Below are 27,486 nucleotides of genomic sequence, written 5' to 3'. Positions count from 1 at the left end.
TACAATATATCACAAGTATGATGAGCAGGCAGGCAGCGGGCATTGGCGGCATCGGATTGAGATGCAAATTAATGGCGGAGGGCTGGGTCAGTTGATGGTGGGCGAGTTTGTAAGCCATTGGCGGTGGCAGCAGGCATCGGCTCAGAGGCAGTAATAGGCATTGGCTCGACGGCGGTAGGGGTCATCGGCAGGATTCGGCGGACATTATGGCTGTAGTGCCTCACCAGCCTCTGACCTCACCGCACGCCACTGCTCTAGACCTACCTCTAGATCATTCGTGAAGATGTTGAACAGTAGTGGTCCAGGAGGGTAATTCAAACCTGACCGTAGCAGCAACTTTGTTAGCAGTTGGGCATAACCATGGGGGTAATTCAGGACTGATAGCAGCAGCAAATTTGTTAGGAGTTGGGCAAAACCATGTGCACTGCAGGTGTGGAAGATATAAATTTTGCAGAGAGTTAGATTTGGGTGGGTTATTTTGTTTCTGTGCTGAGTAAATACTGCCTGCTTTATTTTTACACTGCAATTTAGATTGCAGATTGAACACACCACACCCAAAACTAACTCTCTGCACGTTATATCTGCCCACCCTGCAGTGCACATGGGGGGGGGGGTAATTCCAAGTTGATCGCAGCAGGAAATTTTTTAGCAGTTGGGCAAAACCATGTGCACTGCAGGGGAGGCAGATATAACATGTGCAGAGAGAGATAGATTTGGGTGTGGTGAGTTCAATCTGCAATCTAAATTGCAGTGTAAAAATAAAGCAGCCAGTATTTACCCTGCACAGAAACAAAATAACCCACCCAAATCTAAATCTCTCTGCAAATGTTATATCTGTCCCCCCCTGCAGTGCACATGGTTTTGCCCAACTGCTAAAAAATATCCTGCTGCGATTAACTTGGAATTACCCCCATGGTTTTGCCCAACTGCTAACAAATTTCCTGCTATGATCAGGTCTGAATTACCCCCATATGCACTGCAGGGGCGGGGGAAGGGGGACGATGACGCAGATATAACGTGCAGAGAGAGTTAGATTTGGGTGGAGTGTGTTCAAACCGAAATCTAAATTGCAGTGTAAAAATAAAGCAGCCAGTATTTACCCTGCACAGAAACAAAATAACACCCAAATCTAGCTCTCTGCAAATGTTATATCTGCCACACCTGCAGTGCACATGGTTTTGCCCAACTGGTAACATTTGCTGCTACGATCAGGTCTGAATTACCTCCCAAGTACAGACCCCTGTGGCACACCACTTAGTACTTGAGTCCATTTTGAAAAAGTTCCATTTACCACCACTCGCTGCTCCCTTTTATTCAACCAATTTCTAACCCAAGTGCATATTGTGCTCCCTAGCCCAAGTTCTCACAATTTATAGAGAAGTCTCATGTGAGGTACTTTATCGAAAGCTTTAGCAAAGTCTAAAAAGATTACATCAACCTCCTTACCCTGATCTAGGTTCACACTAACTGTTTCATAAAAGCTTATTAAGTTAGTTTGACATGATCTATCCTTCACAAATCCATTTTGGTTCCTATTAATAACTCCTATATACGATCCCTTAAAATACCCTCCAGTGCATTCCCCACTATAGATGTAAGACTTACTGGTCTATAATAACCCGGTTCAGATTTACTTCCCTTTTTAAATATCGGCACTACTTCCGCTATACGCCAGTCTTTTGGGAACCATGCCTGATGTAAGCGAGTCAATGAAAATCAAATATAGGGCAATGCCTTTGAATTCTTTTTATACATTCAATTAGTACTGTACCTTTCAACAATCATATCCTGTAGATGTTTTCAAAGAATCGTACATACTATGATTATCCCAAACCAGTCACTGCTTGCAGATGTGCATGCTAATTACCTTTTAAACGTGATTGTGAATATGATATGTTAACTCTGAACACAGTTGAAGCCCCATTAACTAGGGCGATGTGGCCATTGCCGTCACGCAGAGCGCAGGATGCCCTTGGGGCAGAACCGCCCACCACTGTAATCTCCATTTACCAGGCACTCATTGTGGTGGTGTTACTAGCAGTGCGCCCAGCGGCTCCCTCTTTGCACTCGGGAGGCTGGACCTCACTCTGTCATGGTGTCTTTCCCACAGTGCCGACACTTTCAGAGCGAGGAGCATTGTGTGACTGGCTCAGCAGAGTTTCTTCTGACTTCATTAAAGTCCATAGTAAGTTCAGTTGCCATGGTATTCTCTAGTACAACATTATATTATAGAAGGACTGAAAACAAAGATCCAATGCAGATTAGTGACCCCACCTTTCTGTCCAGAGGGTGCTGCTGGGGTACATGTCAAAACTAAACTTAACACATAATTGTAATCACAGCCTGCCATTACTGTGCCACACGTACTGTGTATGATGCTATGCTAAGCCTACCTGTCACATGCTAATGTGTGCCCCTCACTGCTTTAGCTGTGCCTCTACATGCTGTTATTGATACAGTATATGCTGCCAGCCTTCCCCAATGTCACCGTGCCACACGTGTCCCTGCCTCTTTCAATACTGCCTTTCTGCTGCGGGGTACACTAGGCTCCACAAGGAAGTAACATCGGGGTGTAGAGTAGGATCTTGATCCAAGGCACCAACAGGCTCAAAGCTTTAGACTGTTCCCAAGATGCACAGTGCTGCCTCCTCTATAACCCCGCCTCCATGCCAGAGAGCTCAGTTTGTAGTTGGTGCCTGCAGTAGCAGGTCACTTAACAGGGGGCTGCCTCAGGCAGCCTATTTCTTAGCTTTAGCTTAACAGAAGAGGATTTTACCCAGGGCTGCAGCAGGCTGTGTCAGACAAGACGTCCCTGCAGCAGATCCATCACCCCCAGTGGCGCTGTATACTCCCACGCCACGGTTGCCGGGTCACTACAGCGGAGGTGTGCCGGCTTTTCTTCCTCTGTCCTCGTGAGTCACACACACGCTGCCGACTCCCAGATCGCGGGGCCGCTGTCAAGGGGGCGGTAAGGGGCTTCTGTGCCATGCTGTACACCGCGATCCCTGGCGTGGACACAGATTACTGGGCTGCTGTTCCACCAGCCACCCGGGTGTTTTTATAGGGGCACAGGTCAGGGAGGACATTTGTATCATTACCCTCCGCTTCTTTTACTGCCCGCACGCCCGGTGGGGATGCCAGCATGGGGAGTAGGCTGAACCTGAGACCCCTCCCCCCAGCCCCAGGGTGCCATTTCTGTAATGTTCCCGCCCTGGAGCTGCATATCTCTCTCTCACTCCTGATCAGCGGCCATAACAGGTTGAGCTGAGCTGTTTCTAGGACTGCAGGGGCATATCCTCCTCTGTGGAACCGCCTGACTGCCAGTGCTGTGCTTCCTACAGGACACTTGAGTATTCTACCTGTCACTGCGACTGTGTTAGTTAAGAGAGTGCATACTGTCAGGGTTGTGTGGTACAAACACCCTGTGATATACATCCAGTGCTTACTGTGTTTGTTATATCTATTGTTATCACATATAGCCATACTGCGTATTACTTTGTATTGCTAGTCCAGTGCAGTTTATGGTACCTAATTTCTGCATGGTACGTTTGTGACTATATAGGTGTGTGTGCATGTAGCTGCTGTGTGGTTGCCTTATTGTAGGGTATTTCACTCCGCGTGCTATTCCTATATTACTATACCTGTGGGGGCCAAGTGTTTCAGGTTTTTCTCTGATAATATAGGTTTGTCTCACAAGATCTACTACTGGAGTATTTTTTACTTGTGAATTATAGTCACTGTATATTTTATTCCTATTGAACCCTTGGTCTGTGCCAGCTGCGGCTGTTATTCTGAGAGTTCTTACTGGGTATAGTGCTGCTAAATATAAAATTACTGTTTGTTCCGAGTTGCCCATTACTGTGCGCATTGTTATGTCTGCTACACGTGGCAACGACGTTGGGGCCTCCCACACTGCGTGGTAGTGAGGCCACTGACGGAATGGAGGATAATTTAGCAGCTGAGAGTTCAGGTTCAGGGTCTTCCTTGCCCCCTAGTGGGTCGGTAGCACTCGGGGCATCGCAAGAACCACCTTGGGCTACATTTTCCACATTGTTAAACACGCTTGTAACTAAATTGACGCCCCCTGTGGGACCACCTGTGCCGTTACCACAAATTATGGTCCCCGCTGTGAACCCGCCATGGGCGGATCAGCTTTCCACTCAGTTACAGCATTTGAACCGATCTATGTCCAAATCTAAGGGTCACTTTCGCCCGCATAAGACTAAGTCGTCTTCTAAAAGGGCCATTACCTCCTCCCGATCCGTGGCCTTAACTGACACATCCTCCGAAGAGGACGGTGCTTATACTGACCCCTTGGACACTGACGCTGATGTTTCAGATGGGGAGGGGAAATCGTCCGTGGATGTCTCGGATTTGATAGAGGCGATACGGCTCATGGCTGATGATTCTGAGCCTGAGACTGTCTCCAAGAAACCTGATAGGTTTAAGCGTAAGAAGGTGGTTAAGCAGGTCCTACCCTACTCTAAACACCTGATTGACATACGTCAGGAATCCTGGGAAAATCCGGGGACAAAGTTTACACCGAATAAGAGACTGTTGGCTCGCTATCCTCTCTCTGCGGAGATGTGTAAAAATTGGGAAACCCCTCCGCCTGTAGATTCTCATGTGGCACATATGGTTGTTTCCTCTGCCCTACCAGTAACTACCGTCACTTCTCTGAAGGAACTGACTGATCGTCGGGTGGAGGGCTGTTTAAAAGCGATTTATACCCTGTCTGGGGCTGTTCAAAGGCCAACTATCGCAGCAACTTGGGCTGCTGAAGCTTTTGAGGCATGGGCTCAGGAATTCGAGGTGGAACTGCCTTCGGATGCTTCTGAGCATGCTCGACATGCCTCCGATGCCAGGGTGCTTGTGGCCAAGGCTGCTACTGCATCCGTTTTGGCCAGTCGTATCCTTTGGTTGAGATCCTGGTCGGTGGATGTGAATTCCAGAAAAACACTGGAGGTTCTTCCTTTCAAGGGAGACATTCTCTTTGGAGAAGACCTCAATAAGATTGTGACTTACCTGGCTACTGCTAAAACAGCCTGCCTACCTAGTACGGCTCCTTCCGCACAGAAGGCTAAAAGTACTCTCCCTCGGCCCATTCGTACTCCAGGTAAAGCAAAAGGTCAGGCGTACCCAAAGCAAACCCGTACTTTCAGGCCTGCCAAGCGCAGACCGAAGCGTGCTTGGGCCTCCCGTCAATCAGCTTAAAAAACTGATAAGCCGGCCACATGACAGGACGGGCCTCCCTCTGGGGGATCCCAGGGTGGGGGCCGACTTCTAGGGTTTACCCAGGAATGGTTGAAGACCACTTCAGATACCTGGGTGAGGGAAGTCGTTGCTCGAGGTTACGCCATACCCCTCAAGAATCGCCCCCGTCATCGATTTTGCAGATGTGCCTCTGGATCCGGCAAAAGCAAACACGTTGCACTCGGTGGTACATTCCCTCCTGTCCACATGAGTGGTGGTACAGGTGCTTCTGACTCAGAGGGGCATGGGATTCTATTCACAGCTTTTTTTAGTCCTGAAACCGAACGGGTCCTCGCGGCCCATTCTCAATCTGAAGTCCTTGAACAAGCATGTGCGACTTTCCAAGTTCCGTATGGAAACGCTGTGCTCTTGTTCTGGCCATGGAGCCTGGGGACTATATGGTCTCCCTGGACATACAGGATGCCTACCTACATATTCCTATTGCGGTATCTCATCACCAGTACCTGCGGTTTGCAGTGGGCAACCTTCATTACCAATTTCGGGCGTTACCTTTTGGTTTGACCACGGCTCCGCGAGTCTTCACCAAGGTTATGGCGGTCATGACGGCCATGCTACGCCGTCAAGGGGTCAGGATACTACCATACCTAGATGATTTGTTGATCCTCGCAAGTTCCCCAGAACTTTTCCTGTGTCATCTCGATTTGACGATCCAGTGCATGAAAGCCCACGGATGGCTGATCAACTGGAAGAAATCCTCCCTGGTTCCGGCTCGGAGCATGATACACCTGGGAGCGTTATTGGACACCCACAACCAGCGGTTGTTTCATGTCTTAGGAGAAAGTCCTGAAGCTTCAGGACAAGATCCGATGCTTCCTATCTCGTCCGCAAGTGTCGATTCATTCGGCGATGCAAGTGCTAGGTCTCATGGTGTCGGCTTTCGACATGGTGGAGTATGCTCAATTCCATTCTCGCCCTCTGCAGAAGTTGATTCTGTCCAAGTGGGACGGCCTGCCTCACCAGATCAGATCTCACATGATCTCCCTATCTCCGGAGGTCCATCTGTCACTGAGCTGGTGGCTTCAGGACCAACGATTGAGCAGGGGCCGTCCCTTCTGGATATCCAACTGGGTCCTGCTGACGACGGATGCAGAGTCTGAGAGGTTGGGGCGCGGTGTTCGAACAACACTCTCTCCAGGGTCGGTGGACCAAGGAGGAGTTTCTACTCCCGATAAACATTCTGGAACTGCGGGCAGTGTTCAATGCGTTGACAATGGTCCAGCATCTGATACAGAACAGACCTGTTCAAGTACAATCGGACAACGCCACCACGGTGGCATACATCAATCATCAGGGCGGCACTCGAAGCCGCATGGCAATGAGGGAAGTATCAAGGATTCTTCAGTGGGCAGAACGCCATCTGCCGGCCATATCAGCAGTGTTCATTCCGGGTGTTCTGAACTGGGAGGCGGACTATCTCAGTCGCAGGAGAATGGGGCCTACATCCCAGAGGAGTTTCAACTTCTCGTGGACAAGTGGGGTCTCCCAGATGTGGACCTGATGGCGTCTCGACACAATCACAAGGTTCTGGTCTTTGGAGCAAGGACAAGGGATCCTCAAGCAGCGTTCGTGGATGCTCTGTCAATCCCGTCGAACTTTCGGCTGCCGTATGTGTTCCCTCCGGTGTCCCTCCTGCCCAGAGTGATACGGAAGTTCAAGCAAGAAGGAGGAAACCTACTTCTGGTCGCTCCAGCGTGGCCCAGGCGGCACTGGTTCTCCGATCTCCAGGTCCTCTCGTTGGATCGCTCCCTTCTACTTCCACAACGACCAGACCTCCTCGTGCAGGGCCCTTGTGTTTACAAGGATTTGGCCCGTCTGGCTTTGACGGCATGGCTCTTGAAGCTTCCGTCCTGAGGGCCAAGGGTTTTTCTGAGGCGGTCGTTCAAACTATGTTGAAGGCCCGTAAGCCGGCTTCTGCTCGGATATACCATAGGGTCTGGAATGCTTACTTTACTTGGTGTGCGTCTCACAATCATAACGTTTTCAAGTTTAGTACGGCCAAACTATTGGCCTTTCTGCAACAAGGCCTGGATTTAGGCCTGCGTCTGGCCTCCCTCAAGGTTCACATCTCGGCCTTGTCGTGTTTGGTTTCAGAGAAATATCGCTACCCTACCTGATGTTCATACATTCACTCAGTATGTGCTGAGGATTCAGCCTCCTTATGTGCCACCCGTGGCCCCTTGGGATCTGTCGGTGGTCTTGGAGGCCTTACAAGAGTCTCCGTTTGAGCCTCTTACCTCTGCTGACCTTAAGTGGCTATCTCTTAAGGTGTTGTTTTAGCTGGCTATTGCTTCAGCTAGAAGGGTATCGGACTTGGGTGCCTTATCCTATAAGGCCCCCTGTTTGATTTTTCACCGTGACCGGGCCGTTCTTCGGACGCGCCCAGGTTATTTACCCAAGGTGGTGTCTTCTTTCCACCTTAACCAGGAGATTGTGGTTCCAGCCTTTAATTCTCCTGAGTTGTCTTTTAAAGAGCGGTCTTTGGATGTGGTACGGGCTCTCCGTATCTATGTGAAGAGAACTTCCTCCGTTAGGAAATCCAATTCTCCTTTTTGTGTGGTTTGGTTTTCACAAATGTGGCTGGCCCGCTTCTAAGCAGACTTTGGCCAGATGGATTAGAATGGTAATTGCACATGCTTATGTACAGGCTGGTCGTCCGGTTCCTGCTACCATCAAAGCCCATTCTTCTCGGTCGGTTGGACCTTCTTGGGCGGCCCATCGTGGTGCGACCCTTGAACAATTGTGCAAGGAGCCTACGTGGTCCTCGAGGAACACGTTTATTAGGTTCTATGCCTTTGATACTGCCGCTTCCCAGGATGCCTCCTTTGGACGCCGGGTTCTTGTGCCCGCTACAGTGCGCCCACCCTGACGCACTTAGCTTTTTTGGGTTGGTATTGGCATGGCCGCTGACACCCTCTCCCGTGGTGTGTGGTGTAATTGGCTACGAGCGGTTGTCTCTGGTACCTGCTACTGCATTGGGCTGGTTAACTAAACTGAGCTCTCTGGCATGGAGGCGGGGTTATAGAGGAGGCGGCGCTGTGCATCTTGGGAAGCTTTGAGCCTGTTGGTGCCTCGGATCAAGATCCTACTCTACATCCCGATGTTACTTCCTTGTGGAGCCCAGTGTACCTCGCAGAAAGAGATTTAACAACGGTAAGTTCTTACCATAAATCTCATTTTCATCGGCCCCTACACATACACACTGACAATGTGCCCCCTTACACACAACTCTCATCCTCACATGCAGTTGTGCTCAGCAGACTCTCTTTTATGTTCCACAAGGTTGAGGTGGCAGCTCACTGCTTTAAAATGTACCCAGTCCCTTATTCTACCTGTGCAGCAGCTTTGTATTGTTGGCCACTGCCCCTCCAGTGCTACAGACTATCAGTAATATCAAAATATGATGTGCGGGCGGAATCACCAATGCTCTGTCTCACACAGGGCACCTAATTGTCTAGTTCTGTCTCTGGGCGTGCTCCGTGCACACCTATCAAACCAGGCTATTGCTGTGTTTTTATTTTCATTTCTTTTTTATAACTTATTTTACTCTTGCATTTTGCTGGTTTCAAGGCCACATTAAAGGTGGAAAAGGTCTGACGTGATTTATTGCTATATCAACTTTTATATGTGTATATGCTTATCGTCATCATCATCAATAATCATAGTATCTCACTGTGCCAGCCCCCCAACGCTTTCAGGATATGTCCTCCGATTGGTGCATACGCATCTGTGTCCAGGCCTACTTCAGTCACAATTATGTGAAGTGTTCTTGGTCGATGCCTGCTGTCCGAATCCTTCCCCTTTCCGCCTCTCCAAGCATAAGGCGGAAAACATGTTGGCATGCATATGTAGAATGGAAATGTCGATTTTAAACAAAATGGAAACAAGAGACAGGCATTTGTGCAACTCTGCATGACTCTGGTCCTTACCCGGCTCAGCCTATGTGAGAGGCATGCGACTAGCCATTAATAACTAGTACCCCACAGAAGCAGTTGCCCATACTGCAAATAAATGAACTTGTTGAGCCACAGATGACATGATTTTAGCACAGTAGGGAGTGGTACTTCCCAGCCTGAGTGCTTACTGTACTGTAAATGCCTTTCGCGGCAGCTCCTTACTTCTATTACAATGCATCAATAAGCCATAAACATGTCCCTTTGCTCTGTATCACACACTGATGCCTCTATGATTTTTTAGTAAATTGTAGATCTTCATACATGAGAAGAGCAGCAAAGCATTTTTGTTGTTCTTTGACTTGAACCATTGTACTATGTAAGGCAATTTTATTTCATATCTGTATATAACATACAGATTCAAAAACAGGCAAGGATTAATAACACACACAAGGCGTAATTACACAAAGGATTAAAAGTACATCATAAATGTTATTTCTCATAAATAAAGTATATGTTAATAAGTACAAAAAAGTTTAGAAAACAGAAAAATATGCTAGGGGAATATTACTACCTTTACTGCAGGGACAGAGGCATTTGGAAGGATGCACTTGGGCATGACATGCCACTGGTGCTGCAGTTTTAATTTAGGCACAGTGTTGTTTTACTTGTGTATAGGTATACACAAAAGTTTGGGAGCAGTAGATTCTGATTGGCACCACTTGGTCATGTGAGCTCTTGTAATATGAACAAAGGATTCCTCATGCAACAAATGGTGGGAACGGTACCTTTACCTGCTTAATGTAAACAATTTATGGATCAACATCACTCGTGCAAAGACCTATCATTTTCAGACAGCAATAAGTATGGCAGCTCTCAAATCTAGATAGAAGGACAAAAGACACTTTGGATATCAGAGAGCAAAACTCAATACACAATTTGCAGGTCATAAGAGCCTGGGATATTGGTTAGGAGATAATGGCATACATAGAACCACTGCAGGGTGGATCAGTATCTAAGCTACTCATTAACTTGCTCAGAAAGCCATTTCGGCATTTGTGGTTATGCTCAGATCTATTATAGACAAAGGCAACCTGCTCACTTTCAGCATATAGAGAGTCACAGGCCTGACCTACATATAGTTCTGTTCAGCACAGCACTGTCAGCACCTTAATTAAGGGCATTAATATCTTCTTATCACTCGGATTTGAGTTTTGAATGTATAGTTTCAATGACAGTTCATAAAATATTCATCCGCTAAACATCGCCAAAAGTACAGTACATTACGGAGCAAAGAAAATAATAAAATCCAGAGTAAAACTAGAACACTTCCCGGATGGGTCATTTCCCAGATGGGTCACTTCCCGGATGTGTCATTTCCCCGATGGGTCACTTCACCTGGGCGGAGGCAGCAACAACAAACATGTAAAATATGTCCAATTCTTTCTAAAAAATAAATATAGAATAATGTACCAGCCAGCGCCATGTCCCGTAGAAGGGAAAAGTAGGAGTCCCAGGCACAGGCACTTTGTCAACTGTTGGTAAAGTGCTTTCTTTGTACAGGATGCAAGAGCAGAACACAAAGTGATCCTTTATTTTCGGAAAGGAGTCAGCCTGCTGATGTTCTGCCAGAAATTAGAGGGTTTGCGCTTGGGCTCAGCAAGCATGAATACTTGTTGCTGGGGGAGGTTGGAAGGCAATGTGGGATGTTTCTGCCTCATCCAGAAATCATAGTATGTCCTGTTCATGGCTGGAAAATAAAAATAAAGCAGGTTTATATCAGAACTATATTCCTGTCTGTCTTTTTATAAGAATATTTTCAACAGACAAAAAAAACCCTCCTTATTGCATATTCATCAGCTCCACCATTGTGAGGCCAGCTATTGTGTAGAGAGGTTGGAGGAATGTGTGAGGGAGGAGAATGTCTCAGCTGGGCAGAGGAAGACCGTAAGAGGCTACGTTTACTTAAAGGACAACACATCCTAAAATATACATCGTCTTAGATAAAAGGGCTCCTATTATCTTTTCTAAATATGGAGGTAAAAGTGTCGAGAGACCATCAGTATTGAAGATATTTGAAAAAATTATTTGTGATCATGAACGGACTTATTTTCCCATCCCAATCAGAATGATTGTTATCAATAGGATGACATGGCCATCTTACATAGATCATGTGTTCTGACCAGGATACTCACAATTCACTTTACTGCTCCACTAACTAATGGACTGATTCTTAGTTGTACACAATGCAATAACAGCTGCAACTAACGGCTTGATTCTTAGTTGTACACAATGCAATAGCAGCTGCAACTAATGTTCTGATTCTTATAGGCCCTACACACTGGCCGATCTTCCTCAAAGATATGAACGATCTTGTTCATTATTGAACGAGATAACGTTCATATCGTGCAGTGTGGAGGCACCAGCGATGAATGATGCGCGGCCCCTCGCTCGTTCTTCGCTGTTGCCCTGTCAGCTGTGCATGCAGGCTAATATGGACGATCTCGTCCATATTTGCCTGCACTGCTATGGAGCCGGGTGATGGGGGGAGTGAAGTTTCTTCACTCCCCCCCGTCACTGCCTCCCGCTGCCAGGTCGGCCGTATCCGCCGTCGGGCAGCTCGGCGGCGGATCTTTAAATGTGTAGGGCCCATTAGTTGTACACAATGCAATAGCAGCTGCAACGAATGGCCTGACATTTAAAATGGGCATACACTATACAATTATCTGGCACATAATCTGTGGTTGGAATGAAAACCTGGTAATGGATGATAGTAACTGACAATCAATCATTTCCTTCCAAACACTGGAAAATGGACATAACCTGTCCATGATTTAACCAATTTGTATAAACGACAGGTTTTGTCCATTTTCCAATGTTTGGAAGGAAATGATCGATTGTCAGTTGCTCTCATCCATTACCAGGTTTTCATTCCAACCACAGATTGTCTACCAGATAATTGTATAGTGTATGCCCATCTTTAGTTGTATGCAATGCAATAGCAGCTGCAACTAATGGGCTGATTCTTATGGCCTGCACGGCAGGCCAATCTAGCAGCAGCGATAGCGATGCGCGGGGCTGCGCATCGCTATCGCTGTAAGGGCTACACACGGAGCGATCAGGCTTATATTCTAAGCAATCTAGTCAGATTGCTTAGAATATCGCTCCGTGAGTACCCCCCTTTAGTTGTACACAATGCAATAGCAGCTACAACTAATCGCATACCTCCCAACATGACCCTCTCCAGGAGGGACACAATGCTCTGCTTCTGGACTTTTCTCTTAATTTATGTTTGCAATCACCTGTGCTGAAACACCTTTCTTATCCATTAACCTGTTCAAAACAGGTGTCCGCGATCATAAATTAAGAGAAAAGCCCAGAAGCAGAGCATTGTGTCCCTCCTGGAGAGGGTCATGTTGGGAGGTATGCTAATGACCTGATTCTTAGTTGTACACAATGCGATAGCAGCTGCAACTATTGTTGTAGACACTACTGCCAATGTATGCTAATGCATGTTATACTGTATTATGTATTATTGAAGTTAGATGAATGAGTTCTAGTGTTGATGAAAAATAAAATTAAGTGATTCCGTTCAACACCAATATTGGACAATGTCTGTACACAAGGCCCGGTATCAGGGCCGGCTCTAGGCATGTTCGAATAGAGCGGCCGCGCAGGGCGCCACCCTTAATGGGCGCCGCGCGCTGGCGCCACCATATTCGAACATGGAGCCGGCCCTGCTCTGCAGCATCGTGTGACTTGAGTGCGCTATACGCGCTGAGCGGCGCCGGTGTCTAACAGATGCCGGCGCAGCGCGCACAGCGCACTCAAGCGCCTTGGACTTGGAGGCTTCCTGGCCGCCCGCCAGCCCCCCCGCACCCGGACCTGCACTGCCGCACCCGGACAGCAGTACTCCTCCCCCTCCAACGCCGCAGGTTTTTGTGGGGGGGCGGCTGAGTGAATCATTTATGGATGGCACTCTGGGGGCATTTATCTGGCACTGTGGGGGCGTTTATCTGGCACTGTGGGGGCATTTACCTGGCACTGTGGGGGCATTTATCTGGCACTGTGGCACTGGGGGCATTTATCTGGCACTGTGGGGGCATTTACCTGGCACTGTGGGGACATTTATCTGGCACTGTGGGGGCATTTATCTGGCACTGTGGGGACATTTATCTGGCACTGTGGGGGCATTTATCTGGCAGTGTGGGGACATTTATCTGGCACTGTGGGCATTTATCTGGCACTGTGGGGGCATTTATCTGGCACTGTGGGGACATTTTGGCACTGTGGGGGCATTTATCTGGCACTGTGGGGGCATTTATCTGGCACTGTGGGGACATTTATCTAGCACTGTGGGGGCATTTCTGTATCTACATATCTGGCACTGTGTGGCCATTTATGTATCTGGCATTGCTGGGGGGCATGTCATGTGTTGCTGGCACTGCTGGGGGGCATGTCATGTGTAGCTGGCACGGCTGGGGAGCATATCATGTAGTGTTCCCGCTAGGCGTCTGTAGCTAGGCAAAGTGTCTAACGTGCTTTGCCTGGCGCAAAGTGTCTAACGTGCTTTGCCTGGCGCAAAGTGTCTAACGTGCTCTGCCTGGCGCAAAGTGTCTAACATGCTCTGCCTGGCGCAAAGTGTCTAACGTGCTCTGCCTGGCGCACAGTGTCTAGGAGGTTCTACCTGGTGCAGTGTGTATTAACTGCACTACTGTGTGGTGTAATGCGAATTGCCACTATTATGTGGCCACGCACCTTCCCCACAAAGCAACGCCCCTAAATTTTTGATGCGCGCCTTCGGCGCGCACTGTCCATGCTTTACTATGTAGGTAGATGAGCACCAAGCATTACAGTATGTACATCATTTTGCCCTCCTAACTTAAAAATGTGCCCTCCCTGCCCTAAAAAGTGAACAGTATCGTGTAGCTGGCACTGCTGGGGGGCATATTGTGTGTAGCTGGCACTGCTGGGGGGCATATCATGTCTATCTGGCACTGCACATTGTGTATCTGGCACTATACTGGAGACATTATGTGTATCTGACACTATACTGGAGACATTGTGTGTAAGGAACACTACTGTGTCTGTTATGTGTAAGGCTGCTAATTGTGTGCGTAGAGGGGGTGTGAAAACATATTTATTTATAGTCTAATAATATGAAGTTTTGAGGCCACGCCCACTTTCCAAAGAGGCCACACCCACTTTTCCTGGAATGGGGGGGGGGGGGGGGGGGGGGGGGGGGCGCGCTTTTACATGTTTTCGCTCAGGGTGCTAGTAGGCCTGGAGCCGGCCCTGCCCGGTATACACGTGGGCTGATGGAGATGCTCAAATACCTACAAATACCTAAATGCTTACATTTGGCCCACTGATATAAGCCTACAAGGCTATGTAACCAGAAAATCTGCAGAATGGCTGCTGTAACGTTAAATGGACTGTAATATGCTTTATTTATTGAACCAAAAGGAAAATCTGTATATTTTGTGTGTGCGTGTAGATAGATAGATAGATACTTTGTTATATATCATTCTTGAATATGATGCAGCAATTACAGGGAAGGGGACTATTACAAAATGTAAGATTCAATTATTGGTGAAGCCTATTAAGGTACTGTAGGATAAAATACAGAGCAATGCTATCCTGTTGGTGCCTCAGTGGAACACACTGGCTTGGAGGAAAGCACTAGAGTCTGTTATGACACTCACCTTTTGGTTTTACCATACTGCGTGGCTTGTTGGCATTAATCATCGCCTGCTTTCTTTGTGTCTCACTAATGCTAAAGCCTAAAATAACAGATAAGTGTTACCTCTGATAATATTATGCCACAATGTGCCATTTAGAGTCATGTATAAAACATAAATGCTCAGGATAGGAATACAAGGAATTATTTAGTGAATATAATCAATAACATAAAGGGGCATATGTAATAGGGTCCGAGTTTTCCAGAGATTGGTGATCTTGGACGTTTTTAGAAAGCAGTAATCATTTACAAGGCATGATTTTGCCTTGTAAATGATTGCCCTTTTAAAAAAACGTCTGAGATCGGCCGGCATACCACACCTCCAGCAACCTTGCACCCTATTACATATGCCCCAAAGACTCCAACAAGCACATGCTTCAGCAAGAAAGATCAGATACATACAGCGCTAACAAAGAAATATCCCTCCTCTTTTAGAAAGGAACATATGGTTCTCGGCAGCATTATGTGGTCCAATGTCCTTGCTACTGATGAAGTTGAATTCTGAGCTTGTGGTCACACATCAACTTCTATTCTACTACTGTTGCCTATGTCAGATGTTTCAAAACTCTGAACTCAAGGCACCCTAACAGTCCAGGTTTAAAGGTTATCCATGCTAAAGCACAGGTGACTAAATTAGTACTTTAGTCAGTTGGATTTAACTATCTGTACAAGGCCATGGATATCCTTAAAACTTGGACTGTTTGGGTGCCTCGAGGACCGAGTTTGGGAACCACTGGGCTATGTGCTTATCTATTACCCATTATGGATCTGACTTGTTCCCGAGTCGTTACTGACCCAGTCAATTTTAACCATATCTGTCAGTTCATGACCCTGAACTTTGGTTTGTGTTCTACCCTGGAACCTCTACTAACCTCTGCCCTGCCCCTGACAATGACTGTGTCTCACTTAGGGGTGGCCATCGACCATCAATGATTTGAAATCATTGATGGTCTATGACCAACGGTAACTGCTTTTATCATCGATGGGAAAGAACCAGATTGTTTCCTGCCATCAATGCTAGAGAGCTACCAATTTTTATTATTTTTTTTTCTCCATGGTGTCAGGACATGGAGCATAGGGGATCCGGACTATTGGTCGACAGTCATTAGGTCTACCCCACATGGTCGACAGACACAAGATTGACATGGACAAAAGGTTGACATAGACAAAAGGTCAACATATGAAAGGTTGACACTAGAAAAGGTTGACAGGTTCATATTGTTGACATAACAATTGTTGACACACATATGGTCAGCACTTGTTTTTGGGGGGTTTTCATGTTTTTTTACTTTTTCGTTCCTTTGCTATCCAAGTCCCAAATCATAACCTTTAGTAACCTTGTGGCGAGTGAAGCGAAGCGAGATGCAGTGCCTGAAGCACAATTAGCGAAGCGAGCTTGCGAGGGGGTGCGTTTGAATAATTGTTTAGGCAACTGGTGGTCCCAGTTGCCAAAACTAACCCCAAAAATGCATAAAAAGTGTTTCGACCATTGTCATGTTGACCTTTTGATCCTGCTGACCATTTGTACATGTCGACTTTTTCCAATGTCATCCTTTCATATGTCAATCTTTAATTTTGTCAATGTCGACCTAGTGCCTGTCGACCATATGGGATTGACCTAATGACTGTATACCTAATGCATGTAGATGTACCACACCCGGATGATAGCTTCACCCGTCATATGCAAAGCAACGCCCCCAGGCCGATTGGCCTGCAACTCACTAAACACTAAAGAAGGCGGTGACCATCGGCGGGCAAACCATTGATGGTTTCCTTGCAAATGGTTTCACACCACTGAGGTTATCCTATCAACCACTAGCAGCACATTGGGCCAACACCCACAGCAAATGACAACACCCATAGATTGTGATACAGATATTCCTCATACAAAAGTTACCAATGAGCATAAGAACTTATTTTAGATTTAGACTAATTTAGGAAAAAGTGAGCCAGTTCCTGGTTCCCTGTGTGTTGTGGACCTGGACTGTAGATCCATAGTACAGTTGCTGAGAGCCACAGGTTGCCTAAATCTTATGCGGTTAGTACTGTTCTCTGAATTTTCTGACCTTTAGTAAGAGAAGTTGATCAACAATCAATTTCCATGTGTTTTATATAAACTTTATATAACGTGTATAAGATATATTTTATTTTCCAAACTTCACAGAGATAAAGGTGTATAAGATGTATTTTGTATTCTGCAAAGCTACAATAAATGCAACTTAAGAGTACCATACATTTGTAGTTCCGGTCTGCGGTAACATGAAAACCTCCACTGAGTTAGGAAATGGTATATACAGTATACTCTGGGGGCTGAGTGCAGTACTATATTACCTGTTTGCTCATCCTGAAGGACTTGTTTCCTTTCTTCCTCAAATGCCTGTAACCAGCGCTGCTTCTGCTCCGGTTTTTTGGCAAGGAATAGGTGAAACTCCTCAGAGACTCTGCTCTGCAGCTTGAATGCATTCTTCATAGTAATGTTAAAGTCTTTGTCTTTACCGTCCTCTACATTAATTACTTCCATTTCATCCATGTTGATCTTTCCTTTGTAATATAAAATGTCACGTCGGAGGATATCCTAAGAGTTTCAGAGCAAGAGATAAGTGGTGTCTCTAATATGTATTACAGGATTATTATAGGTGTAAAACTTCATCATTCTTTTATTATGGTCTATCTACCTGCAGACCTTGTATCTCTTAATAATACCTAATTCAATATATACAACATTAATACTATCCGTTCAGATGAATGCATATTAATAGAAAACAGTGCATAAAAAAATACCTTTTTACAGTATACAATTTGGTGATCAAAGAGAAAAAATATCCGTTGTTGCCCCTTTGATTGAAGCTGGGAGAACTTGGTTAATTCACCAGAATGGATGAGTTCTGAGCTTCTCGTGAGTATATCTTCCCCCTGGTAATAAGTAGACGGGAGATAAGAGTCATAGAAAATAAGAAATTACAGTACACACCTATAAAATTATTGGGCCGATTAACTGATATTGGCTGTCTGGCCCGAGGATTATATACATGTGTACGCAACCCCAATGTAGGAGAATTAGCCAGTAAATGGCTTACAATGCATATGCAACAGTCGGGAGCAGTATGTTGCATCTTATGTGATGTACAGCCAACCTTCCCATCCCATAGAAGATCCATACAGACTGGGGTATTTCTAGCTCAGGGTGTCCTGGTCACAGGTGGTCACATTGACTACACAGTACTTGGCTGATCGGGAGCATTTAACCTGATCAGATGAGGATCGGGAATGTGTGTACCCAGTGTAACTCTGGGTTTATAGATGTACAATGCCTAAACCACACACACAATTTGCAAATTACCACATTGTATTATTTTCTTTAATTGTTTGCGCCAGAATGCAAAAGGTCTACACACAATTAACATAAAAATTCAGAAGGGTGTGTATAACTGGTGAAATTACTATAATGGATAAGGGAATAAATGGATAAGGTAATAACTCGTGCAAATAGCAAAGGACTTACAAAACCTATTCTTAAAAACAAGCTGTATGTCATTACATTCTGTTCGTAACTGACTTTACATATAACTACTAGATAGAAGTTGTCTATAGGCAAAGAGCAGTCATTTGTTATATGCTGCATCCTTATCCTCCCTACTCGATTCACTTACCTACCCTATTCTCTCTCTTAAATGCCTCTTACTTCTGCTCTTGACTCTGTTACTCCCGCGATCACTATCTTCCCTCGCAGATCCACACCTCAACCCCGATATTCAAAATGCACTTGATACCTGCAAAAGTGTTCACACATGCCGAGCGACAGTGTAGATAATCACACTCTAAGGCTGACTACCTACATTTCAAATGTATGCTCTAAATCCTATAGTGCTGCCCTTTCCTTCTCTAAACAGTTGTATTTTAAAAACCTCATCTCCTCCCAGTCTTCAAGCCCCAGACTTCTCTTCACCACCTTCAACTCCCTCCTCTTCCCACCACCCTGCTCACTCTCTGCCCTTGACTATGTCAAAATGTACTCCATACGTCAGGACATCACATCCCACCAGAGCCTCAGCACTCCCCTCCTCCCTTCCCACCCTAGCCCCATCCATCTCACCAACTCTAACTTATTTTTCTACTGTTTATGGAGAGGAAGTCATGACCCTAATTCGGTCTTTCCTCCTCCCACCTTGACCCCATCTCCTCATGCCTTCTCCGCTACCTCTTTTGGAGCACATAAGCATAAAATAACAATAACAAAATCAGGCATGGGTAAAGAAAACACATGACAATCATTAATATAGAGATCCATGAATATACACAAAAATAGGATTTTAATTACCTACCGGTAAATCCTTTTCTCGTAGTCCGTAGAGGATGCTGGGGTCCACATTAGTGCCATGGGGTATAGACTGGTCCACCAGAAGCCGTGGGAACTTTAAGAGTTTAACAGTGTGGGATGGCTCCTCCCTCTATGCCCCTCCTACAAGACTCAGTCTAGAAACTGTGCCAGAGGAGACGGACATACTTCGAGAGAAGGAAATACACAGATAGTGGTGAGATTCACACCAGCTCACACATAACAAGGCAAACCAGCTTGAACAAGTCAGCGGCAGCTGAACAACAGTACTTAAGCAAGTAACAATGCAGCACTTAACCAAGTAACAAGGCCGTACTGAACGTAAGTAACTTATAGCAGGAGAATGCATCCTCTACGGACTACGAGAAAAGGATTTACCGGTAGGTAATTAAAATCCTATTTTCTCTTACGTCCTAGAGGATGCTGGGGTCCACATTAGTACCATGGGGATGTACCAAAGCTCCCAGTACGAGAGGGAAAGCGCGGAGGCTCCTGCAAAACTGAATGACCAAACTGTAGGTCCTCTCAGGCCAAAGTATCAAACTTGTAGAACTTGGCAAACGTGTTCGACCCTGACCAAGTAGCCGCTCGGCAAAGCTGTAAAGCCGAAACACCCCGGGCAGCCACCCAGGAAGAAGCCACCTTACGAGTAGAGTGGGCCTATCCTGCCGTAGAATAAGCATGCTGGATAGTGAACCTGATCCAGCGAGAAATCGTCTGCTTAGAAGCAGGACACCCAATCTGATTGGGAGCATATAGGACAAACAGAGAGTCCGATTTTCTGTGATGAGAAGTTCTCTTCACATAAATCTTCAAAGCCTTCACAACATCCAAGCACTTTGAGGTAACTGAGGAGTCAGTAGCCACTGGCACCACAATAGGACAATAGGTTGATTGATATGAAAAGCCGACACAACCTTAGGAAGAAACTGCTGACGCGTCCGGAGCTCAGCTCTATCTTCATGGAAAATTAAGTATGGGCTCTTATAAGACAAAGCCCCCAGTTCAGACACACGCCTAGCAGATGCCAATGCAAACAGTGTGGCCGCATTCCAAGTGAGAAACTTGACCTCGACCTCTTGTAGAGGCTCGAACCAATCCGACTGCAGGAACTGCAACACCACGTTAAGATCCCAAGGTGCCGTAGGAGGCACAAAGGGAGGCTGGATGTGCAGGACCCCTTTCATGGAAATCTGAACCTCAGGGCAGGAAGCCAATTGTTTCTGGAAGCAAATGGACAAGGCCAAAATTTGGACCTTTATGGAGCCCAAACGCAGGCCCACATCCACACCTGCTTGCAGGAAGAGGAGAAACTCCACCGTAGGAAACTTCTTAGATCACACCAAGACACATACTTTTTCCAAATGCGATGGTAACGTTTAGACGTTACTCCTTTCCTAGCCTGGATCAGGGTAGGAATAACCTTGTTTGGAATGCTTTCCAAACTAAGATCAGGCGTTCAACCTCCATGCCGTCAAACGAAGCCGCTGTAAGTCTTGAAAAGTGAACGGCCCCTGTTGTGAAGGTCCTCTCGAAGAGTAAGAGGCCTCGGATCTTCCAGCAGTAACTCCAGAAGATCCGCGTTCCAAGCTCGTCTTGGCCAGTCTGGAGCAATGAGAATCGCCTGAACTCTTGTTCTTTTTATACGTTTTAGAATCTTTGGGATGAGTGGAAGTGGAGGAAACACATACACCGACTGGAAGATCCACGGAGTTACCAGTGCATCCACTGCCACTGCCTGTGGGTCTCTTGACCTGGAAGAGTACCTGCAAAGCTCCTTGTTAAGGAGGGAAGCCATCATGTCTATTTGAGGGATGCCCCAAAGACTTGTCACCTCTGCGAACACCTCGGGGTGGAGTCCCCACTCTCCAGGATGGAGATTGTGCCTGCTGAGGAAGTCCGCTTCCCAGTTGTCCACTCCCAGAATGAAGATTGCTGACAGCGCCATTGCGTACTTTTCTGCCCAGAGAAGGATCTTTGATACCTCTTCCATTGCAGCTCTGCTCTTCGTTACGCCTTGACAGTTTATGTAGGCTACCGTCGTTACATTGTCCGACTGCACCTAAATGGCCTGATCTTGCAGAAGATGTGCCGCTTGTAGAAGGCGACAGACGAATTCTCTGGTGCATGTGTAGGTGAGATCTCGACCCTTGTCCAGGAGATCCAGTTGGAAGGACCGTGTATGAAATCCTCCGTACTGTAGAGCCTCGTAGGAGGCCACTATCTTCCCCAGAAGGCGAATGCACTGATGAACCGATACCCGGGCAGCCTTCAAGACCTCCCGGATCATTTTCTGTATCACCAACGCTTTCTCCACCGGTAGAACTACCCTCTGCACTTCTGTGTCGAGGATCATCCCTAGGAAAGACAATCTCCTTGTTGGCTCCAAATGTGACTTTGGAAGATTCAGGATCAACCCATGATCCTTGAGTAGTCGAGTTGTGAGAACAATGGACTGTAACAATTTTCTCCCTGGATGACGCTTTTATCAGATCGTCCAGATATGGAATTATGTTCACTCCCTGCTTGCGGAGGAGTAGCATCATCTCTGCCATTACCTTGGTGAACACCCTCGGTGCCGTATATAGGCCGAATGGCAGCGCTTGGAACTGATAGTGACAGTCCAACAGAGCAAATCTGAGATACGCCTGGTGTGGCGGCCAAATTGGAATGTGAAGGAACGCATCCGTGATATCCAGTGATACCAGGAATTCCCCCTCCTCCAGACCGGAGATCACTGCCCTCAGAGATTACATCTTGAACGTGAATTTCCTCAAATAAGGATTTAACGATTTGAGGTTCAATGTTGGTCTGACTAAAGCATCCGGTTTCGTTACCACGAATTAAAACCCTAGAGTAAAAACCCTAGTTTACCAGATAAGGTGGAACTGGAACAATGACATTTGCCTTTTCCAATTTTTTAATGGCTTCCTGCAGGATGGCCCTTTCTGTCAGCAAAGCTGGTAAGCCCGATGTGAAGGTGGGAGTTCTTGAAACTCCAGTCTGTACCTCTGGGATACAATATCTTGCACCCAGGGGTCCAGGCGTGAGGACACCCAGACCTGACTGAAATTTCACAGATGAGCTCCCACCTGTCCGATCTCCAGGCTGGGAGATCCACCGTCATACTGAGGATTTTGAGGAAACAGAAGCCGGTTTCTGTTCCTGGGAATCTGTCGGTGCAGGTTTTCTGGATTTTCCCCGACTACTTCTGAAGAAGGTGGAAGAGGCTTTGGACTTCTTAACCTTTGCGGTCCGAAAGGACTACATGGTAGACTTAGAAAAAGACTTCTTTGCCGTCGGAGTGGCTGAGGGAAGGAAGGTTGACTTACCCGCGGTTGCCGTGGAGATCCACACATCCAAAGCCTCCCCAAATAGAGCCTGACCTGTGAAGGGTAGGTTCTCCACACTCTTCTTGGATTCCGCATCCGCAGTCCATTGGCACAGCCAGAGTCTCCTGCGTGCCGAGACAGCCATGGAAGATGTCCAGATTACCAAGGTCCTTCATGGCCTCCACCATGAAACCTGCAGAATCCTGTATGTGACGTAAAAACATTTCAATGTCACTTTTGTCCACAGTATCTAAATCCTCTAGTAACGTGCCTGACCACTTTACTATGGCTTTAGAAATCCATGCACAAGCGATAGTGGGCCTTAGTGCCACTCCTGATGCAGTGTATATGGATTTGAGCGTAGTCTCAATCTTGCGGTCTGCCGGGGACAGGTAAAACCACCTTTTTAGACAATATGGATATAGAAGCATCTGCTATAGGGGGCTTTTCCCACTTTTTTATATCCTCTTCAGGGAAAGGAAAGGCATCAAGAACCCTCTTTGGGATTTGGATTTTTTTCTCCAGGTTTTCCCAGGATTTCCCAGGATTTCTCAAATAATGCGTTAATTCCTTAGACAGTGAAGGTAAGGGAGACTTTCTTATTGTCCGTAAAATAAGCCTCCTCGACCTGTTAAGGAGCTTTGTCAGTAATGTGTAAAACGTCCCGTATAGCCTCAATCATGAGCTACACCCCCTTAGCAAGGGAGGCCTCCCCACTCAGTATATCCCCATCACCGTCCCCTGTATCAGAGTCGGTATCTGCGTCGACTTGCATTATTTGGGCAAGAGCACACTTTTGGGGGCATATACCAGGGGATTTAGATGAGGTAGTGGGAGTTGAATACAATATAACCTCTACAGATTGTTTTAAAACCTGTGTTTCAGTCTCACAATGAACTATCCTAGATGATATCTGGAATATCATCCCCTTAATAGAAGCCACCCACTGGGGTTCGGATTCAGAAGGCTGAGACAGTATATTGCATTACTGAGTACATGGAATAGACTCCTCTGGAGAAGATACATACTCTGTAGCACAAGACACAGAGTCCCTGGACATTGTAATGTGAGATATATAACATACACACACAGGAAAATGTCAGACACAGTTTCCCCCAAGTACCTTCAGAGAGACACAGAGTTCAGGAGCCAGCACACACAGCACCCAGTAGGCAGTTATAACAATAAGAGCCTGGCGCTGTCTGGGAAACCTTAATAGATTACTCAGTTAATGTTGTAAATAAAACATTCTCCCCCCTTCTACACCCCCTGGTACCGTACAGGATAGCTGGAGTGATGTGGAGGGTCAGCGCTCCCTGTCAGCGTGTCTGTGTTTGATCTGCAGGGAAAAAATGGCGCTGAAGAGTGCTGGATCCGCTTTGAGGAGAAGCTCCGCACCCTTGTAATGGCGCTTCTTCCCGCACTTTTAAATCTTTATACTGGCCTGAGGTAATAAACGCTGGCAGTAGACAGAGTCCCTGAAAGCTAGTGACCAGTTTGTAAGGTATAGCGCTGGTGTAGAGATGTGCCCTGTGTCCCAGGGCACATCAGAATGGCAGGGTGCAGGGGATCTGCGTCCCCTGCAGAGCACAGTGGTGGCCGGCTCTGGGGCAGTGTGTCTGTCCCCAGCGCCTGTCAGTAAGCGGCGTTGGGCAGCGGCACGGCAGCGGCGCTTTAAACTTGGCGCCAATTTGGCCGCCAATGAGAAGCGCCGCCCGCAGGATTTAAAACCCGGCGCCGTGCGCGAGCCAATCACGGCTCACAGGGCGCCGGCCAATCAGAAGAGGGCGCGGTGAGCCAATCAGCGCTCGCCGCGTCACAGGACTCGGCATGTGACGTCAGACGCCGGACGGGAGCAGAAGATAGAAGAAGCCGCGCCGAAGAGTCGGGCGGCGCCAGGAGGAAGAGGACGTCGCGGAGGGAGTTCCTGAGGCCGCGGAAGAGGCCAGAAGACGCTGGGCTCCTGGGAGAAGATGTCCAGCGGCGGCTGGACGCGGAGAGGCGACGGTGGCGCCGCTGGCCAGGACGGGCCAGCAGCAGAAGAGTGAAGAGGAGCGCTGGAGAGGTCACCACGGGTGGGAAGCGAAAGAGCTAACGAAGCTCCCCCCTGGTGCCTCTCCCATCGGTACAGGTAGGCCCTCGGTGAGGGCGCCTGTCACCCCCCCCGCTTTTCTCTCCTCCCTAGACCACCGGGTGTTCGGGCATTAGGCCCGTGGGCACAGTCAGGCCACAGGCCTGTGGCACAGCAGGCGGGCACTAGGCCCGTGGTCACATATAGTCGGGCCTGTGGCCCCTATTAGCCGGGCACTAGGCCCGTGGGACAATTGCAGGCATTAGGCCTGAGCCATATTAGAGGGCATTAGGTCCTAGATAAAGTGCTTAAGTCGGGTATATAAGGTGACCCTGGGCACTAGGCCCAGGTCACCCAACGGGCCCCAAGTTAGGCGGGCGCTAGGCCCGTGGGTGATGTCAGGCTTCTGGCCTGTGTGCAATTAGCGGCGCTAGGCCCAGTCAATAAGTGGTCCCCCCCCACCCCCCAACGTGAATAAAGGTGGCACTGGGCACTAGGTCCAGGCCACCCTGAGGTGTATAGGTAGGCAGGCCTGCTTGGCCTGAGCCCCATATATGAAAGTGTACAGGAGGTGGGTAGACTGTACGGTGCCCCGCTCTCCCCCCCCCCCCCCCCCCCCCCCCCCAAGAGAGCAGGTAGGGATTTAAAGGGACAGCACCGTTTAACCTTGTACTGCAATATTTGTGATGTACAGTATGTTGTACTTAGGGATTTAAAGGGACAGCACCGTTTAACCTTGTACTGCGATATTTGTGATGTACAGTATGTTGTTTCCGTGCAGGGCCTAGGTTGTCTATAGTTTGTTTATTTTTGTCGCACCACACACACAGGGCTAGTTTGAGGGCCCTGACGTTGTAGTTAGTGTAGTGGTGTTACATCAGGATAGAGTTAGGCCTTGCACGGCTGTTTGGTTGCCTCCTTACAGGGACCTGTAAGAGAGAGGAAGATTGCAGTGCAAGACTGACAACGGTGAGTAACACCTCGGTCTGTGTGTCCCTATCGGTGTGTGTTTGTCCCTATTTGTCTCCCTTCCTTCAGGGCGAACGGTGAACCTTGCACGCAGGTGCAAGGTTGAATTTACACCTGGTGCGAGAGTACCGATAGGTGAAATTCGGGCTCTGAGGCTGTGCGCCCAGGATGACCTTCACCTAGCCCGAAAGCTATTTTTCTCTGTTTCGGAGGGCGCTTCGGTCCACAGTTAATAGGAACGGCACTCAGCAATCTCCTTCCCCCCGGGTCCAATCCGAAGGTTCCAGGTCCGTCGAAGACTCCGTGACCTGAAGGTGAGAGAGTGCGGCGCCTGGTGAGTAGTGAGTCTACACCTGCATGGCAGCAGGCACTACACTGCAATGCCACCCTCTTACTCTGGCCCAGGGCGCCCCTCACAGCGCTGCACTGTCTGCCTCTGAGCCCTCCGGAGCGCAGCGTCAGCGCTGCGCTCCTAACTTGATGCCGCCATTCTCACTGGCTCCCTGCTTGTCGGGTCACCGGTGTCCTACTCACCACCGCGATCTTCTTGCTCTGTTAGGGGGTGGCGGCATGCTGCGGAAGCGAGCGGTCGCCTCAGGGGCTTGCAATCATCACCCTCAGAAGCTCAGTGTCCTGTCAGCGGAGATAGTGGCCATGAACCTCAAGGGTTGGACACTACTCCCCCCCCCCCCCCTAAGTCCCACAAAGCAGGGAGGTTGTTGCCAGCAGCCTCCCTGTGCCTAACATCTCTTTAAAAAATAATAAAACCAGAAAAGCTCTAGGAGCTCCCCGAGCTGTGACTGGCTCCACCGGGCACACTTTCTAAACTGAGTCTGGTAGGAGGGCACAGAGGGAGGAGCCAGCCCACACTGTTAAACTCTTAAAGTGCCCATGGCTCCTGGTGGACCCGTCTATACCCCATGGTACTAATGTGGATCCCAGCATCCTCTAGGACGTAAGAGAAAATAAGATTTTACTTACCGATAAATCTATTTCTCGTAGTCCGTAGTGGATGCTGGGACTCCGTCAGGACCATGGGGAATAGCGGCTCCGCAGGAGACAGGGCACAAAATTTTAAAGTTTGACCACTAGGTGGTGTGTACTGGCTCCTCCCCCTATGACCCTCCTCCAAGCCTCAGTTAGGATACTGTGCCCGGACGAGCGTACACAATAAGGAAGGATTTTGAATCCCGGGTAAGACTCATACCAGCTACACCAATCACACCGTACAACTTGTGATCTGAACCCAGTTAACAGTATGACAAACGTAGGAGCCTCTGAACAGACGGCTCACAACAATAACAACCCGATTTTTTTGTAACAATAACTATGTACAAGTATTGCAGACAATCCGCACTTGGGATGGGCGCCCAGCATCCACTACGGACTACGAGAAATAGATTTATCGGTAAGTAAAATCTTATTTTCTCTGACGTCCTAGTGGATGCTGGGACTCGTCAGGACCATGGGGATTATACCAAAGCTCCCAAACGGGCGGGAGAGTGCGGATGACTCTGCAGCACCGAATGAGAGAACTCCAGGTCCTCCTTAGCCAGGGTATCAAATTTGTAGAATTTTACAAACGTGTTCTCCCCTGACCACGTAGCTGCTCGGCAGAGTTGTAATGCCGAGACCCCTCGGGCAGCCGCCCAAGATGAGCCCACCTTCCTTGTGGAATGGGCCTTGACATGAAATATATATTTTCAATGCTCTGACAACGTCCAGCAACTTGGAATCCTCCAAATCGCTAGTAGCCGCAGGCATCACAATAGGCTGGTTCAGGTGAAACGCTGAAACCACCTTAGGCAGAAAGTGAGGACGCGTCCGCAGTTCTGCCCTGTCCGAATGGAAAATCAGATATGGGCTTTTATACG

The 27,486-nt window shown here is 47.7% G+C and overlaps 1 protein-coding gene across 6 annotated transcripts in view; it reads right to left on the bottom strand.

The window, feature by feature from the left end:
• Window positions 1-9,534: 9,534 nt before the first annotated feature.
• ARHGEF4 (Rho guanine nucleotide exchange factor 4) overlaps window positions 9,535-27,486 on the bottom strand; it is a 443,120-nt gene continuing 425,168 nt past the window's right edge. For all 6 annotated transcript variants that reach the window (XM_063915709.1, XM_063915712.1, XM_063915710.1 and 3 more), the window contains 4 exons: window positions 17,686-17,817; window positions 17,236-17,479; window positions 14,870-14,947; window positions 9,535-10,914 (listed from right to left, as the gene is read on the bottom strand). In XM_063915709.1, the coding sequence (XP_063771779.1) occupies window positions 10,757-10,914; window positions 14,870-14,947; window positions 17,236-17,479; window positions 17,686-17,817 (612 nt within the window). In that variant the 3' untranslated portion in view covers window positions 9,535-10,756. The remainder of the gene's footprint in view (window positions 10,915-14,869; window positions 14,948-17,235; window positions 17,480-17,685; window positions 17,818-27,486) is intronic.

The sequence above is a fragment of the Pseudophryne corroboree genome, chromosome 4 (genome assembly GCF_028390025.1).
Source record: "Pseudophryne corroboree isolate aPseCor3 chromosome 4, aPseCor3.hap2, whole genome shotgun sequence".
In the NCBI taxonomy this organism is placed as follows: domain Eukaryota; kingdom Metazoa; phylum Chordata; class Amphibia; order Anura; family Myobatrachidae; genus Pseudophryne; species Pseudophryne corroboree.
This window is presented reverse-complemented; position numbering and strand designations above follow the sequence as displayed.